Source organism: Caretta caretta, chromosome 19 (genome assembly GCF_965140235.1).
Source record: "Caretta caretta isolate rCarCar2 chromosome 19, rCarCar1.hap1, whole genome shotgun sequence".
Taxonomy (NCBI): Eukaryota; Metazoa; Chordata; order Testudines; family Cheloniidae; genus Caretta; species Caretta caretta.
The window spans coordinates 15,740,860-15,755,801 of record NC_134224.1 but is presented as its reverse complement, the minus strand read 5'-3'; the positions used below and the strand labels follow the sequence as shown (position 1 = coordinate 15,755,801).

At 52.8% G+C, this 14,942-nt stretch overlaps 1 protein-coding gene across 1 annotated transcript in view; it reads left to right on the top strand.

Annotated features, from left to right (window-relative positions):
* Positions 1-14,942, top strand: part of NKAIN1 (sodium/potassium transporting ATPase interacting 1) — a 209,135-nt gene that overhangs the window by 173,669 nt on the left and 20,524 nt on the right. Inside the window, exon 6 of the mRNA XM_048826180.2 lies at positions 1,761-1,842. Within this exon, the coding sequence (XP_048682137.1) occupies positions 1,761-1,842 (82 nt within the window). The remainder of the gene's footprint in view (positions 1-1,760; positions 1,843-14,942) is intronic.

Sequence of the window (14,942 nt, the reverse complement as noted above, 5' to 3'; positions counted from 1 at the left end):
CATAACTTCCTTTATGAGCTGGAAGAAAATCCTTCCCCTCACTGTGCCATGTTTAACATGGGCATACTGATACCAGCCTGCACTGCAGGGTGGGGGATTAGCTTAGTGACCATCTGTAGAGTGCTTTCAGATCCTGGAAGTGGCTAGATAAGCACAAACTGTGAGTAGCAGGAGAAAGGTCTTGACTGAGTAATGAGATTTTTGATAGAATAACGCTTTCCCAGCCTGCTCTACAGACTGCATCTGCACTCACCCCCCACCTGGGATTTGGCTTTATTAACACAGTCAACAATCAGGTAACAAAGTTCAGGTCAAACCTCCTCCCAGTCGCTGCAGCTCCTCGGGGCTCCTCCTTCATGACTGCTCGGCCTACATCCTAGATCCTCTTGCCCCAGAAAGTTCCACCCCTGTATCCAGGGGGGTAAGGAGCCACCTGCCTTGGTAAGTCAGCAGAATTCACTTGGCCCTTTCCCAGCAGGATTTGCACTTGCCAACAGTGCCTGTATGTATGTGTGTGTGAGAGAGAGATGGAGGGGGGCGTCTGGCAGCCGGCAAGCAAACACTGCTAGCCTGTTAGCAACACAAAAGAACAATGGTGCTTGCAAACATTGGGCAGAAAAGATCTTGACTGAAAACATTTTGCCCACCTAGTAATAGATGCCCACATTGCAGGGGGAGCAGAAATCCAGGGCAAGATGTGCTCTGGGGAGCTGAGGCCAGCAGTCTGCCCACTTATCCAGGTCCAGTGTCTCCCCTCAGTACGGCCCACTTCCCATTGCCTCTGGACACCGTGTGTGCCGAAAGCTCCCCTGGTTTGCACTGGAGGCAGGCCACTCACTTGGCATGTTTGCATGTCCCTTCTGCTCCAGAGTAGGCCCACGCATTGTTTATTCTGGCAAGTGCCCCCCGGGGCTCATAGACCAGGTAATGGACTCTAAAACAATAACCAGGCTCCTTGTATTAATGCTGTCTGAAGGGGGATTAATCTGTCGGAGGGAAATCACAACCATCGCAGAAGTGAAAACTGATCTATTGGTGTCTGTAATTCCTCTAAATTACACACTTTAAATGAGACTTAAATCACCCATAATTCTCCTTAAATGCCCACTTTGGAGACAACGGTAGGGTAATTTTACCCACTTTGTCCAGCGTGAAATGCGAGGTCTATTGTCTTGAGTAGAAAAGAGCCGGGGGGATCTTTTTAAGTCAGTCTGGCTCTTCCTGCATTTATCTTCCGTCTGGGCAATGGGAAGGCGGCTGGGACACACGTACTGAGCTCACAGGCTGCGTGGTCTAGGCGTATGAATGTTGGGCCGGAGTCTCCTCTCGCTTACCCTGGCTCTCCTGCTGGGATGCTGCACTGACTTCCGTGGGGTCACTGAGGATTTCCACCGCTGAGAGAGAGGGATCAGGCCCCGGGGCCTCCTCCAGGCACCAGGGGACACGCTCGCATGCCGATGCACTCTCTGCCTGTCATGCATTCACGCAGTCCGACACGCTCTGTCTCCGACACACACCTTCTCCCCCTCAGCCACTCAGCACGAGCATGGAGGGACCCTGCTGGCTGACCCCATTCTGAGATGGTCACCAGGAGGTTCCGTTGCTGGGGGATTGGGCCGTTAACCTAGAGTGGGGGCGGGAGGGCAGAGAAGAAGGAAGGAGCCTAAAATCCACTGCCCTGTCCCGCTCCAGCCGCGTCTCCCTGCAGTAGCAGCCGGAGCCCCTGCTGACACCCACCTTCTATTCTTTCCTCTCCCCAGTTGACTTCATCGGAGGATTCGATTCCTACGGCTACCAGGCCCCACAGAAGACGTCACACTTACAGCTACAGCCTTTGTACACGTGAGTCTCACCCGCCTGCCCACGGGGACGCGAGCGGGAGCGGTGAGCCGGGGCCGCTGTTCCGCGAGGGGCGGGATGGCTCCGGGGACCGTCCAAGGTCATCACCGCGGCGCTGCAGGAGCAGACTGAGTCCTGGCCACGGCGCAGCTGCTTGTGGGCGGGCAGGCGATGGCTCGGAGCCTGGCTCCTCGCAGGACACAAACCGCCAGCACAGTTGGCACCAAATGGCCCCCTTAGCAGAGAGTCCTGCACAGGACTTGGTGACCCAGCTGCCTTATGGTCCCTAGAGGGGCTCTCTGCACATCTGGGTGGGGCAATGTGGGGAGCAGCATGCCCTGCCCTGGCCGCTCCGGAAACCGGGGCCTGGTCTCTAAGGCGAAAGGGGGCGCGGCTCTGGGGAGGTCGTCCCCCCGAGGACAGCTCCCTTCAGCATGCCCAACTAAGTGCCAGTGTGTCTCGTGCCCCCCTGCTGGGCTCACCGACAGCGGGTCGAGCTGCCCCGGGCCCCTTGGGAAGGAGGTGAACGCAGTGGCTCCAGAAGCCAAGGCACCAGAAGGGACATAGGCCACGGCCTAGCCTGAAACCGCACAGCCAGATGCCACCCCAGAACTGAAGGGCTCGGGGAGAATGTGTTGGACATGCAGCCAAGCTGCCGGGGGATTGGCAGGGGAGGATAGAGTCGCGGGGGGGCGGGGTGAGTTCCCCCTGTGAGATGGCAAATTGGGTGTCAGGGCTTCCCTTCAACAGGAGCTGATGCACAGGGGAGGGGAGCCTGAAGTGGATGGGGATCTTCCAACTTAGCAGTGAGCTAAGTCGGACGGGGAGTGTCTGACTCAGAAGCACGGAGTTGTGCTGTGGGAAGAGATATACGGAGACCCTCACTCCTATGAGTGAGCAAAGGCTGAGTGCTATGCTGACTCACAGCCCCCCTGCTTGTCCTGTCTTGAGCCCCCATGCAGCTGTCGCAGCCCAGCTCAATCCTGACCCACAGCCTCCTGTCCTGAGCCCCCACACAGCACTCCACTTACAACACAGGCAATTTTAACCTGCCACCTCCCCAGCTGCTCTAATCCTGGGTTGTTTCTATTAATTGAACACTGACAACGTTTGATCAATAGAAACAAGATCAGACTCATCACATTCATTTTCACTTGCGATCCAATTTGATTCTGCACTGAGAACCCTAGAGGTGAAAGGATGGTGCAGAAAACCCCGCTGCACCCCCTCTTTCCTCTCTATGGCTTTCCACTCTTCCACTCTGCAGCCACTAGGCCTTCTAAACACTGAATATTTTCCAGTGGGAGCAACATCTCTTCAGATAAGTGCAATTGACTTTCCCCCCTGCCCATTTAAGTTTAACTAGATAATGCTAAAATGAGATAACGATGCAAAATTTAAAGGGATTAGCCTCATTCGGGCTTTGCTAGCTGCCAAAAATTAATTGTGTTTTAAGTCTTGTATGTAAATTCAAGGGCATGCAGTGCAATGATATGTGCAGAGAGGAGACGGCCATGAGACAAATGCATCCAGAGTGCTGCTGTACCCTTCCTCAGCGCTCTGTCAGAGACGTGCATTTTCACATGTAGTATTTACTTCCCCCTTTCCTCTGACCCCATCTCTTGGCTAGAAAGAGAAGTGCCCCAGAGATCCCCTCACCACAGCAGATGAATAGGGGGATGGCTATTGCAAAGGGGGCTGCAGCATAAATATGGGAGGGGAAGGAATGGGTGATGGGGTGTGAAATCAGTGGAGCTATGCCAGGGATCGATTAGCTCCTGGCTCCCAGGAGTGAGATGGCAGAGATTGGAGAAGCGTTTTCCAACATAAATCCTACATGAAGGCTTCTACCAGGCTTCTGCGACATCTCTGCTTTGCTTCCTAATGCTAACGTTATTTTAGACTATAAGCGCTTTGGGGTAGGGACTGTTATTTACTTCATGGCTGTACAGCGCCTAGCACAACGGGACCCAGCCAGGGTGACCTGTAGGCACGGCTGCAGCAAAAATGTTGAATCATGTTAAATAACTTGGAAGCCTGCAAACTACTGATCATCTGTCTCGTAAATCCCTATGTGATGCAGCTACTGGAAGGGGCTGTGGCAGGGGAAGCCCTAATCAGCTCCTGCCACTCCTGCCCCAACCAGGGGAAATGGGTAGGGGCTGGCCCACTATCTAGGACTGGCCTGGAAACTGGCCACACCTGCCAGCCTCGTTAACAGGGGCTAAAAGCTTCCGAGGGAGGAAGCCTGCGGCGGGGGCAGGCTCAGAAGGAGCCAGCAGCCAGTAGCCAGTAGCCAGTGAGGTCTGTGCTAGGCCAAATGTGTACATAATCTGTAAATAATTGGAGCTTGGTGGTGGGGATTGGACACAGGAATAAAGAGCACCGGTGTGGCACCAGCTGACTCATTAGGGAGCGGGCCTGGAGGCTGAACTCAGTGGGGTGCAGTGAGCACCATGTTACAGGGACCGAGAACCACAGTGCTATAGAGTACATCCGCTGTAAAGCAGTTGCCCCAGTGTGATGCTAGGGGGTGCTGTGCTGCCCTGCCTGTGGAGATGAGAGACCCAACGGGATATCAGACGTTCTCTTCTCAAGGGAAAATGTGATCCTTGGCACTTGGCCATGGTTTTGCTGGCTAAGCAACCCCACCAGCATGGCTGTTGTCATTAAGTGGACAGAGCATGAATCACGGGGGTTACTGACCCAGCTCAGTGTGGTATTCCACAGCAGTAGCCGACATCTGATGGCAGAGGGGGCCTATGAACTATTGTCAGAGGTGAAAGTAAGTCAGTACGGTACGGTAGGTGTACCGGCAAGAGCCAGTAGGCCGTGCCAGACTGGACCGGCTTCCCCAGGCTGGCACTTTAAAGAGTCCCAGGCTCCCCACAGCAGCCGGAGCCCCGGGCTCTTTAAAGGGCTGCCCGAGCCCCACTGCCGGAGCCCCGGGATAGCGGCGGCAGGGCTCCAGCGGTGATTTAAAGGGCCCGGAGCTCTGCTGCAGTAGCGATGGCTGGAGCCCAGGGCCCTTTAAATCGCCCCTGAGCCCCGATCTGGGGTTGATTTAAAGGCCCTGGGGCTCCCAGCTGCAGCCAGAGCCCTGGGCCTTTAAATCTTGATTTAAAGGACCCGGGTATTTAAAGGCCCCGTCTCTTCTGGTTGAGCCACGCCTCTTCCGGTAGAGGCCACGCCCCCGCTCAGGTCTCCGAAGTACCGGTAAGTCCTTTAAGTTACTTTCACCCCTGACTATTGTGGCAGTGCTGAGAACAGATTCTGTGTCGGCTTTGGGGCAGTTAGTCAAATGAGCATCCGCCGACTTTGGAGTCGAGTGTGTGTTTCTTGGAGTTTGTAATGAGGACTGAATTTCTTTGTAAGCAACCAAAACAGCTGCCTGGCTCAGAATGACAGCAGTAAAGTAGGGCTAACCGGGGATCAGGACCCCATTATGCTAGGCACTGAACCATTATGCTAGGCACCAAAATGCACAGAGCACCCTGGAATTCTGCTTCCTTTATCCTTCAGTGAGCTCTTGGGCTGGTCAGTAGCCAATATGTGAGCAATGCCCCACCTGTATTTTTACATAGTGTGTTGTGGTGTTATTGGGCAAATCCTTGTGTGACGACCCAAAGCACTGAATTCAATGTGATTTGGCACCAGTGTGAAGGGGCCGGAACAGGCCTGGATCCCCTGTGTTCCACAGTCAAGGGAACGGTGTTTTACAACGGGAAGTAGTGAATTGAATTTGGCGGGATTCACCTGCAGCTGTCTAATGACCTTCCTGTCTTGTGCCAGTCCCTGGGAAGAACAGCAGGGAGGAGCAGGGAGCACACAATGTCCAAACAGCTCTCTCACCATGGAATGATCCTAACACATTCTTGCAAAGATGAACCAAAAGGTTGGCTGGGGGTTTTAAAGATGTTTATGTTTATCTCAGATTAAAGCCCGAGAGAGCTTTCTCCTTCCCCATTAGGCTTTATTGCCATCAAACAGTGAGCAGGGGGGATCTTGACAGTTCAGCTGAGTGGCTAAAAGTCAGAATCCAGCATCCCCTTTCGGTTGTTTTGAAGGCTGACTCATTTATGCTACGCTTGGTCAATGCTGGATCGATTGCTTCAGGCTGGGACTCAGTGATGACCCCAACCAAAAAGCAGCCTGCTATAAGGTTCCCCGAGATACCAGAACAGCAGTGTCCTGCAGTAATTGCCCAAAGCCGGCCGTATCAGTGCTACAATGTTTGGGAACACTACCTGCGATTTCTGCAGCGGTATTTCATAGGAGTTATTGAAGCCACAAGAGTTACAGGGAACTCCAAAGCTGATAGCACTTAGATGCTGTGGTGATAGGTGCTACAGAAAAACCTCAGCTAGACAGAAAGGCCTTAATTATGTTTTGCTATGGCTTCATTTCTGTACAATGTGTAAGCCAGGTGCTGGGAGCTGGTCAGATTTCACAAGGTCAGCAGGCCTAGAAAAGCAGTGGCTGTGTGTGATCCTGCTTCAGCTCTGTGTGGACTCACTTAAGTCTCTTCCTCCTTTTCATTAAGGTTAGAGGTTGCATGAGCACCATGTCCTGACCGGTTATGTGGCTGTGTTGTGTCCACTACAGAAAAATGAGCTCCACACACTTGATTTCTTTAAATTTCCATCAGCTCCAGGCCGCAGGGCCCTTGGTTAATTTCAGACACATCTCCCCCTGTAAATACAAAGCTTTGGCTCCTCAGTTCTAATCCGTTTTTTGAAGACACAATGAAATCAAATTGCGCATTGCTGTGAATGGCGCTGACCATTACTGTTGACACACGAGCTGCCCAGAGTGTGGGAAAGCTGATAGGAGTTAAATGGAGAATTAGATCCACTGCGCTGTCTATGACTCGCCTCCCCTCATCTGCACTGAATCGCTTGGGAAGAGCGTCAAGCACAAGGTGTTTTCCAGTCCCGCTGGTGGCTTGGTGCACTCCAAGTCACAATGGCATGGTGGGGCATCCCCACCGGACAGCAAATGCCTGCGGGGATTTAGGCTAAGGACTCGCTGCTCATCTGGTGGTTCCAGGATTTCTCTGCTTTTCCTGTCTCAGTGATGTATCTGAGCACCTCTCTTGCACGAATGGCTTTAGTCTCCTGGTGCCCCTGGGAGATGGGGAAACACACGGTCCAGGTGTCCCTGGGCCTCTGACTGCCAGAAGCTGGGACTGGATGACAGGGGATGGATCTCTCAACAATCGCCCTGTTGTGTTCATTTTCTCTGAAGCATCTGGCACAGGCCACTGCTGGAAGACAGGATACCATTGGTCTGACCCAGAATGGCCATTCTTATGTTCTTATTATGTCCATTGTATGGATGGAGAATGGAGGCACCAGAGACAGGATTCATCCCTGGGCTGGCATCTGTGCCTGTCCTGTTCAGAGGCAGCTGAGAGCCCTAGCCCTGAGTCTGGCAGCACTCAGGTCCCTGTGGCCCTTTGCAGGGCTGCTCCTGCTACCTCCCTCTTCCAGGCCACCACTCCCTGCTTCTGTTCTGCCCAGAGCTCCCCCTGCACCCAGGGCTGCAGCACTGTTGGGGCTATCATAGAATCATAGAATATCAGGGTTGGAAGGAACCTCAGGAGGTGATATAGTCCAACCCCCTGCTCAAAGCTATGTCTGAGCAAGGGTGGGATCTCAGGCCTGCCCTACAGCCCTTGGCACCAGCCTCGATACACAAAGAGGGTGAATCAGGCCTATGGAGATTCAGTGACTTGCCCCCAGTCACGCAGGAACCCTGTGGCAGAGCTGGGAACTGACCCACTCCACCGCCTTACCCACAAGGCCAGCCTGCCTTTCTTGCCTGTCCAGAACGGTTGTTAATCGCAATCAGCAGTGACCGGCCCTCGTTTTAAGACACATGCGTCATCGGTGCTAACAAATTGCTCAGATTTCTAGCCCCTCTCATCCAGGTGGCCTTGTTGGGATTCTGCCCCCAAAACAAACAAACAAACCCCAACGTCATGAAAGGTTTTCCCAAAATGCACCTCAACGAAACACAGCCTCTTACAATTCGCCCTGGGAGCAGATTTAGTCCTCACTTATTAATGGGTCTATGTTGCACAAAACCAAAAGCTTGCAATTCTGCAAGCAAAATGCCAGGCCATAATAACCGAATCCCCGGACAGCTGGCTTACTAGCCTTGCCACTCTTTAGGACCTGCCCTTGGAGACTGACACGCCCTTACCAGCTTACTTCTTTTTTCAGAACCAGGCCCGTTTCGAAGTTTCAAGCAAACGAATGTGAGTGAGCTACAAACCCGCTTGATTGGTGCTGAGTGGACTGGCTGGGAAGGCCGGGCTTTTAAAAATAGGCAACATTCTGAATTCATCTGTTCTGTGTTCCATGGTTTTTCTGAGTGCGGTGTCTTCCCTCTCACCATGTAGGGCCCCGCTTAAATGCCAGCCAAGACTTCGTAGGGATGGAACGGGCTGCTGGTGACATGGCGAGTGGGAGAGTGGTAGCCAACACCAAACACGCCAGTGCAAATTTTGGCCCGGGATTGTCAACCTCCTCCACTTCTCTGTGAACTGCCGCAGAGCTCTTTAACCCAGAGCCACCCAGCACCTGTCCTGAGGTTTCCTCGGGCCGATAAACACTCAGGGATGTATCGAGAATTCAGCTCCTCTCTGGACAATGGGGCTGAATTGGCCTCGGTGGGAGCTCGCCCTATGATTCTAGAGGGAGCAGGCAGTCTACACCTGAGGGTTAGGCCAGTGAGTCACCCTCTGTTGACGCTTCTGACATTGGGCAAGTTGCTTTTTCAAACTAAGTATTTTTTTGTTAGTTTCATAACTCGGGAGCAGACCGTGCACATGCCCAGTCAGGGCAGACACAGCTTTGCCACCAGCCCTGTATTAATAACAGTAATTATTGTAGGGTTGCGGGATTTGACCGCAGTGCCCCTGCTAGACATACCTCATCTGGAACCAGCGTCCCTCCCAGCCCCCCAGCTGCGTCTCCGCCTGCCTGCTGACTTACTGCGTTATGCCTCACTTCAGTCCAATATCAGAGAGCCAGTGGAATCCTGGTGCCATTGTCCCTCTCTTTCTGAAGTGGTCAGGACCCCATTTCTAAACATGGCTGCCTGGCCCGCCCCGTAACCACAAAGCCCCAGATGTGTGTGCAAAAGCCTGTGAGAGCACACACGTGTGTGTGAGAGCTGAAGTGTCCCTAGTGTTTTAGCACAGACTGGACTTGGTGTTAGTGATTCTCAAGAGGATTCTTCCTGGAGGCTGCTGGACACCAGCAGACCCTGAGGTTCTCTCTGGCTTCCAGCCTTTTCTGCCTAGTGCCGCCACACAGGGTCTCCCCTGGCCTGGGCTCCGTCCACACGCATGGAAGAGGTGGCTGAGGGCACTATGGAGGCAATCGATGTGTATTCAATTTAAACACCCACCTTTCTATGTGTCTGTGAGGCTGTGTCTACACGACAAACTGCAGAGCAGCAACTACGGCGCTGCCCAGTAGACACATCCCACAGCATGAAAGGGGGTTTCCATCGCTGCAGTAAATCCACCCCTCCGGAAGGCATACAGAAGAATTCTTCCGTCAACCTTGCAGCATCTCCAGTGCGGGTTAGGTCAACCTACCTACGTCACACAGAATTTTTCACAGCCCTGAGCGATGTACCTTCCTAGACCGACTTATGTCAGAGCTGTGAGGAGAGCCGAGGGAGGCCCAGATTTCTGGGCTGACTCCCCATGCACCAGGCTGTCCAGCCAGCCAGGGTCCATTCATCTGCCACTTCCAATTCTCCCTGCCCCTGGCTGGTTTGCTGGCACCGTCCCAGGGCCGGACGCTGCAGAGGGCAGCTTGCATAGGCTGTCAAGAGGCTTTTGCAGTCAGTGAGGTCATGGACCGCTACATTCTGGGATATTGTTAGTGAATCAGGAAGGGAGGGAAGAACAGGAGGAGGGCAGGGAGACTTTGTAGACCCCCAGTGCGCAAACACAGCCTCCTCTGCCACTCCAGCTCTAGGCTCCCCCCCACAGCTCTGCCAATGCACCGACCTGCAGAATCTCTCGGCTATTCCAGCCCTGGGCCTCTCTTGAGTACAGGCTACCCATCCTGATGAAGGCAGTGATTGCTTTATGATGTTGATAACCATTCACCCGAGTCCAGATTGAGAACCCCAAACTCATTCCATTGATGACCTACAATCTAAGTATGACCTACTACCTACAAATAGCCTAAGCCCCTCAGATACTATGGAGAGGAGGGCAGTATAAGAACCTGAATACATGTCATTGGGAAGCTTGCCAGTCCCAGGTAGACACATTGTCTTTTTAAAGCCATCACAGCCTGGCCTGAGGCAGAATCTCAGAGCAGTCAGGACATACTGTGACATTCCCTCCAGGTGCATCATCAAACAACTGCCTGACCATGCCCATGTCCCTAGCCATGGTCTGTGACCTGGCTCGCCTGCGGAGCAGCTGAACTTCACATGCTCACAGCAGCCTCGTGTTCTGAGCACCCAGCACATTAATTCCCTGAGACATAATTACTCCTTGTATTATTTACAGCGAGGCATGTCGGACTTCCATCATCTCGAAAGCAATGTTGGTTCAAGCTCATTTCATCCAAATAGACCGGCTCTGGATGGTCGGGCTGAGAGACGTTTCTCACCCTCTTTCCCGGGAAGGCGCACTCCCAGCGAGCCACTCACCCACCGCTGCAGCCTAGGGGAGCTGGCCTCTGACAGCTTCTCCGGAGCCCAGCCAGACATGATCCCCCTTTTGCGCTCAGGACTGTGTGGGGAGAAGCTCCTTGAGAAGCACAAAGAGAGCTGAATCAGACTGCCTCTGCCTCAAGGCTTCCACGGCAACTTGACTCTTCCCTCCGCCCCTGCACCGAGGCCAGCCCTGCTGAAGGGCACTGCTCTGGGCGGCCCCCCGCACCTCCCCCCCGCCATTCTAAACTCATGAAGGCTCCCAGCATGTCTGCGAAAAAGGTCAGTCACCGTAGCCCTCTGTTACGGGGAGGCAGCGTGACCTAGTGGGTTGAACACGGCTTGGTATTCAGGAAACCTGGGTTTTATTCCTGTCACTGCCACTGGCTTACTAGGTGAGCTTGGGCAAGTCACAGCCCCGCTCTGTGCCTCAGTTTCCCCATCTGTAAAACAGGGATAGTGATTCTGACAACCTTTGTGAAGAGCTTTGAGATCTAGTGCAATGCACTGTTGAAGAGCGAGGGATTATTATTTTACAGGTGGGGAAGCGATCAGAGAAGGCAAATGACTTGCCTGAGATCACATATGAAGTCAGTGGCACACGGCTGGCAATAGAAACTGGTGTCCTGAGGCTGAGTCTGTGCTTTAACCACAAGCCCATGCTTTTAAACACCAGCCGAGCACTTCGGTAGCAAACTTGATTGATCAGAGCAGCCTGCGAACAATGCCATGCCGAGAAAATCCATGGAGTTTACAAGGCATCCACTACATGATATGAATTTGCATTAAACCATCTCCCTGCTATGGCCTGAAACAATCTGTGACACAGTGAGGGCTCTGCAGGGGCCCTTCCATCAGCTCTGATTAGAAACACAGAGCCAATTTCTGCTCTCGGCGACACCGCTGGGAATGCAGAGCAGCTCCACTGCACTGCATAGAGTTCCGCCGGATTTCCACTGCTGTCTCTCCGGACAGAAGCTGGGCCAGACACTTTAAAAAATAAAAATCAACCCGAGAAGAACTGGCTGGAGTAGGTTTAACCCTTCAACTGCTGGTGTTTTCCAGACTCTGTTCCTATGCCCTTCTCGCCCCAGGCATGCACAGGACCGTCACATACACCAGCCTCCACCTTCTGTGTGTGATTGTGGACTGCTGTCTCCAAAGGGCACTGCAGATGAGGATCTGTGAGGCTCCTGAAATGTACCATGTCCATCAGCGCCAAGCCATTCCCAGGAGTGTAGGAAGGCCCATGCTGGATCAGACCTGTATCCCTCCCAACAGTAAGCAGCTGTGGGGTGATTTTCCCCTGGGAGAGTTTCTTCCAGACCCTTAAGAGCCAGCGAATGAAGCAGGAGATTCTTTCCAAAACCTGCTCGTTACTAACGCTGGACATTTGCATTCTGTCCAGTGTACCCCGCAAAGAGCTGATATAATTGGCCACAGTCCTCCTTTCCCAAGTGCCCACCACGGGTCACAGACCCTGGTCATCAGATGTTCAGCTGCATGTGTGTTCTCCTTGTGTGTTGTCCCAGCTCTGTGCAGACAGCTGGCACAGTAGATCTCTAGGGAACCGCCCAATGACCACAAGATCCATTAAGGTGCGAAGGCGCCCGGCCAGGTTTACTGTCAGCAAAGCACGGTCCTAGCTCCCTGGATCAATGTCTACAGTTACACTAGCACGGATGCCCATGGCAATGGACGCAGCTCAGTCAGTGGCAGGACTTTCCACTGCCCCCTTGGCTGGACAAAGACACTCCCTCTGAGATACATCTTTATAAACCAATACAAACAAGTGACGTATCACCCTCAACATATCGGGGTGCCACCCTCTGATGTATTAGGGCGCCACCCATTGCCTTGTACCTATACGTTCGATCAAAACATCTCTATTCATCATGCTGTCATCCTGACCTTATCCTTAAGCTGGGTCAGCATGTTCCTGTTATCTTTGGGGAATGTGTTTATCGCGGTGTTCTGGTACCACCCTTTTGGAATGTGCTTGCATGAGTGTTTTGTGCCTAGCTCCTCTTAGGAATATGTGTTTTTACAGTATCAGCCCTACACGTACCAAATTCTGTGAGCAAGGCCTGCCTCTTGCTCACAACTTAACTTTGCTTTATATAAGCAAAGTTTTGACTACTTTAGCTCAGGCCTCTGATACAAGGGCTTATGTCTCAGGCTGTCTTTCTACTCCAGCCCCTACAGTAGATCCTGCCCTCAGTTCCCAGGAGGATTCCCATGGGTGTAGATGGACATTACACTCACAGAGTTATTGCAGACTGTGGGCCATAGCGCCACAGGCCATCCTGGGAGCTGAAGAACTATCATGCCCCTTATTTCACAGAGGGGGAAACTGAGACAAGAGAAGGGCTGTGACTTGCCCAATGAGTCAAGGATGGAGCCATGTCTGAAACCCAGGAGTCTTGACTTCCCATCCCCTACTGTAACCACTGAACTGTGCTCCCTCCCAGTTACAGGGCTTGCTGCAGCAGCACTGGAGGGTACTAGTAAGAGATATATAGCTGTGTGTAAACGGATAGATGCTGTAAATGTGCGACATACATATACAGGAGAGAATAGACTAAAGAGTGCTGGTGCCTTCTCAGTTTAGTCTGAGTGGCTCCGGATTTGCATTAACGATGTGCGGGTAGGTGGTGAGGACTGTAATGGAGAGGAAACTTACGCAATAATAAAATTGTCAGTTCCCATTTATAATCTGGTTAGCAGACAGTGCAGTGTAACCAGAATCTCCATAAATCTGAGCGTCCTGTGCAGGGAGCAGTTTAATTCTGCCTTTGGTCTCTGGGAAGGGCCTTTGCTGAGACGGATCACATGGGGCAGAGCGCTGGAGGGTTCATCTTTCACTGCATGCCAGCCGATGTCCTTGTCCGTCCTCGCTGCGCCTGGAGTGACAAAGCATCAAAGCAAGAGAGCAGGCAGGGAGGGTTTCAAGTGGCACCTTCAAAGCATGAGCTCAAAGCACAGAGCTGCAGTTCTAGGAGGCAGTGATCAGTACACAAACACCTTTTGCCTCTGGGTTGGTCTCTGAACTACCACTGAGTGGAATCTGGCCTGGGTGCTCTTAGCTCCTGGGCTAGTGCAAGCTGCTAGTCCTGCCCTACCTGGATCAATAGCAGGAACTGGACTTGTGACCTATAGATCTAAAGGTTGAAACTTTTATTGCTGGAGCTAAAGGATAGCGGTGTTACCTGGAAGCAACAACAGACTCATAAACCACTTATATGGCCCAGCCACTAGAGGGCAACAAAGACCTGTATGTCTCACGTGGCGCTGTGCAAGGAAATCGTAGACTCACAGAAAGGTGGGGCTGGAAGGGACCTCAAGAGGTCACCAAGTCCAGCCACCTGCGCTGAGGCAGGGCCAAGTAAACCTAGATCCTCCCTGACACAGGTTTGTCCAACTTGTTCTTAAAAACCTCCCATGACGGGGATTCCACAACCTCTCTTGGGCAGCTGTTCCAGAGCTTACCTATCCTTACAGCTAAAATGGTTTCCCTATGAGCTAACCTAAATCTCCCTGGATGCAGATTAAAGCCCATTACTTCTTGCTCTACCTTCAGTGGACTTGGAGAACAACTGATCCCCATCCTCTTTATAGCAGCCCTTAACCTATTTGAAGACTTATCAGGTCGCCCTTCAGTCTTCTTTTCTCCACACTAAACATGCCCGTTTTTTTTAACCCTCCCTCACAGGTCAGGCTTTCTAAACCTTTTATCAGTTTTGTTGCTCTCCTCTGGACTCTCTCCAGTTTGTCCACATCTTTCCTAATGCACAGCACCCTGGTAGCTGGGGAAAGGCCAGTCACAGAGGAGGCGGTGCGGCTGTCCAGAGGAGCTGAGGCAGGGGGTGTGGCTCTTGCCAGGGGGTAGGCTGTTCTCCTGGGTCTCTGCAGCACCCCAAACCCCTGCACAAGATGAGGAATAGTGTGGGGATTGCATAGGGCAGCACAAAACAATGACCGCTCCACAGGAGTGGCTCTGAGGGAGCTGCAGAGAAGCAGCCTCTCTCTGCGATGAGGAGGTTCTCTCCTTTTCCACCCAGAGGTGACTTTCCTTCCTGTTGTGACTTTCCCACTGGACCCCTCTCACGGGGACACAGGCTCCTTCCCCCTACTACAGAACTGATGCTCACATGAGCAGGGATCTTAGCCCAAGGCCCCAGGGCCAGGAGGTTCTGATCAGCCTCAGGGGGCTTCTGGGAACAGGAGGAGATGGGCCCAAGCAGTGACCCAAGCTGAGATCACACCTGTCACATCCAGTCCAATATCCCTCTTCCTGCTGTGCAGATCAGGCCAGCAGTCCAGGTTCTCTGGCATTCTGCCTCTACCTATGGTCAAACCCTGATGCTTCAAAGGGAGCTGACACCCCCTTGGCCCTATTCCCCGACCCCCAT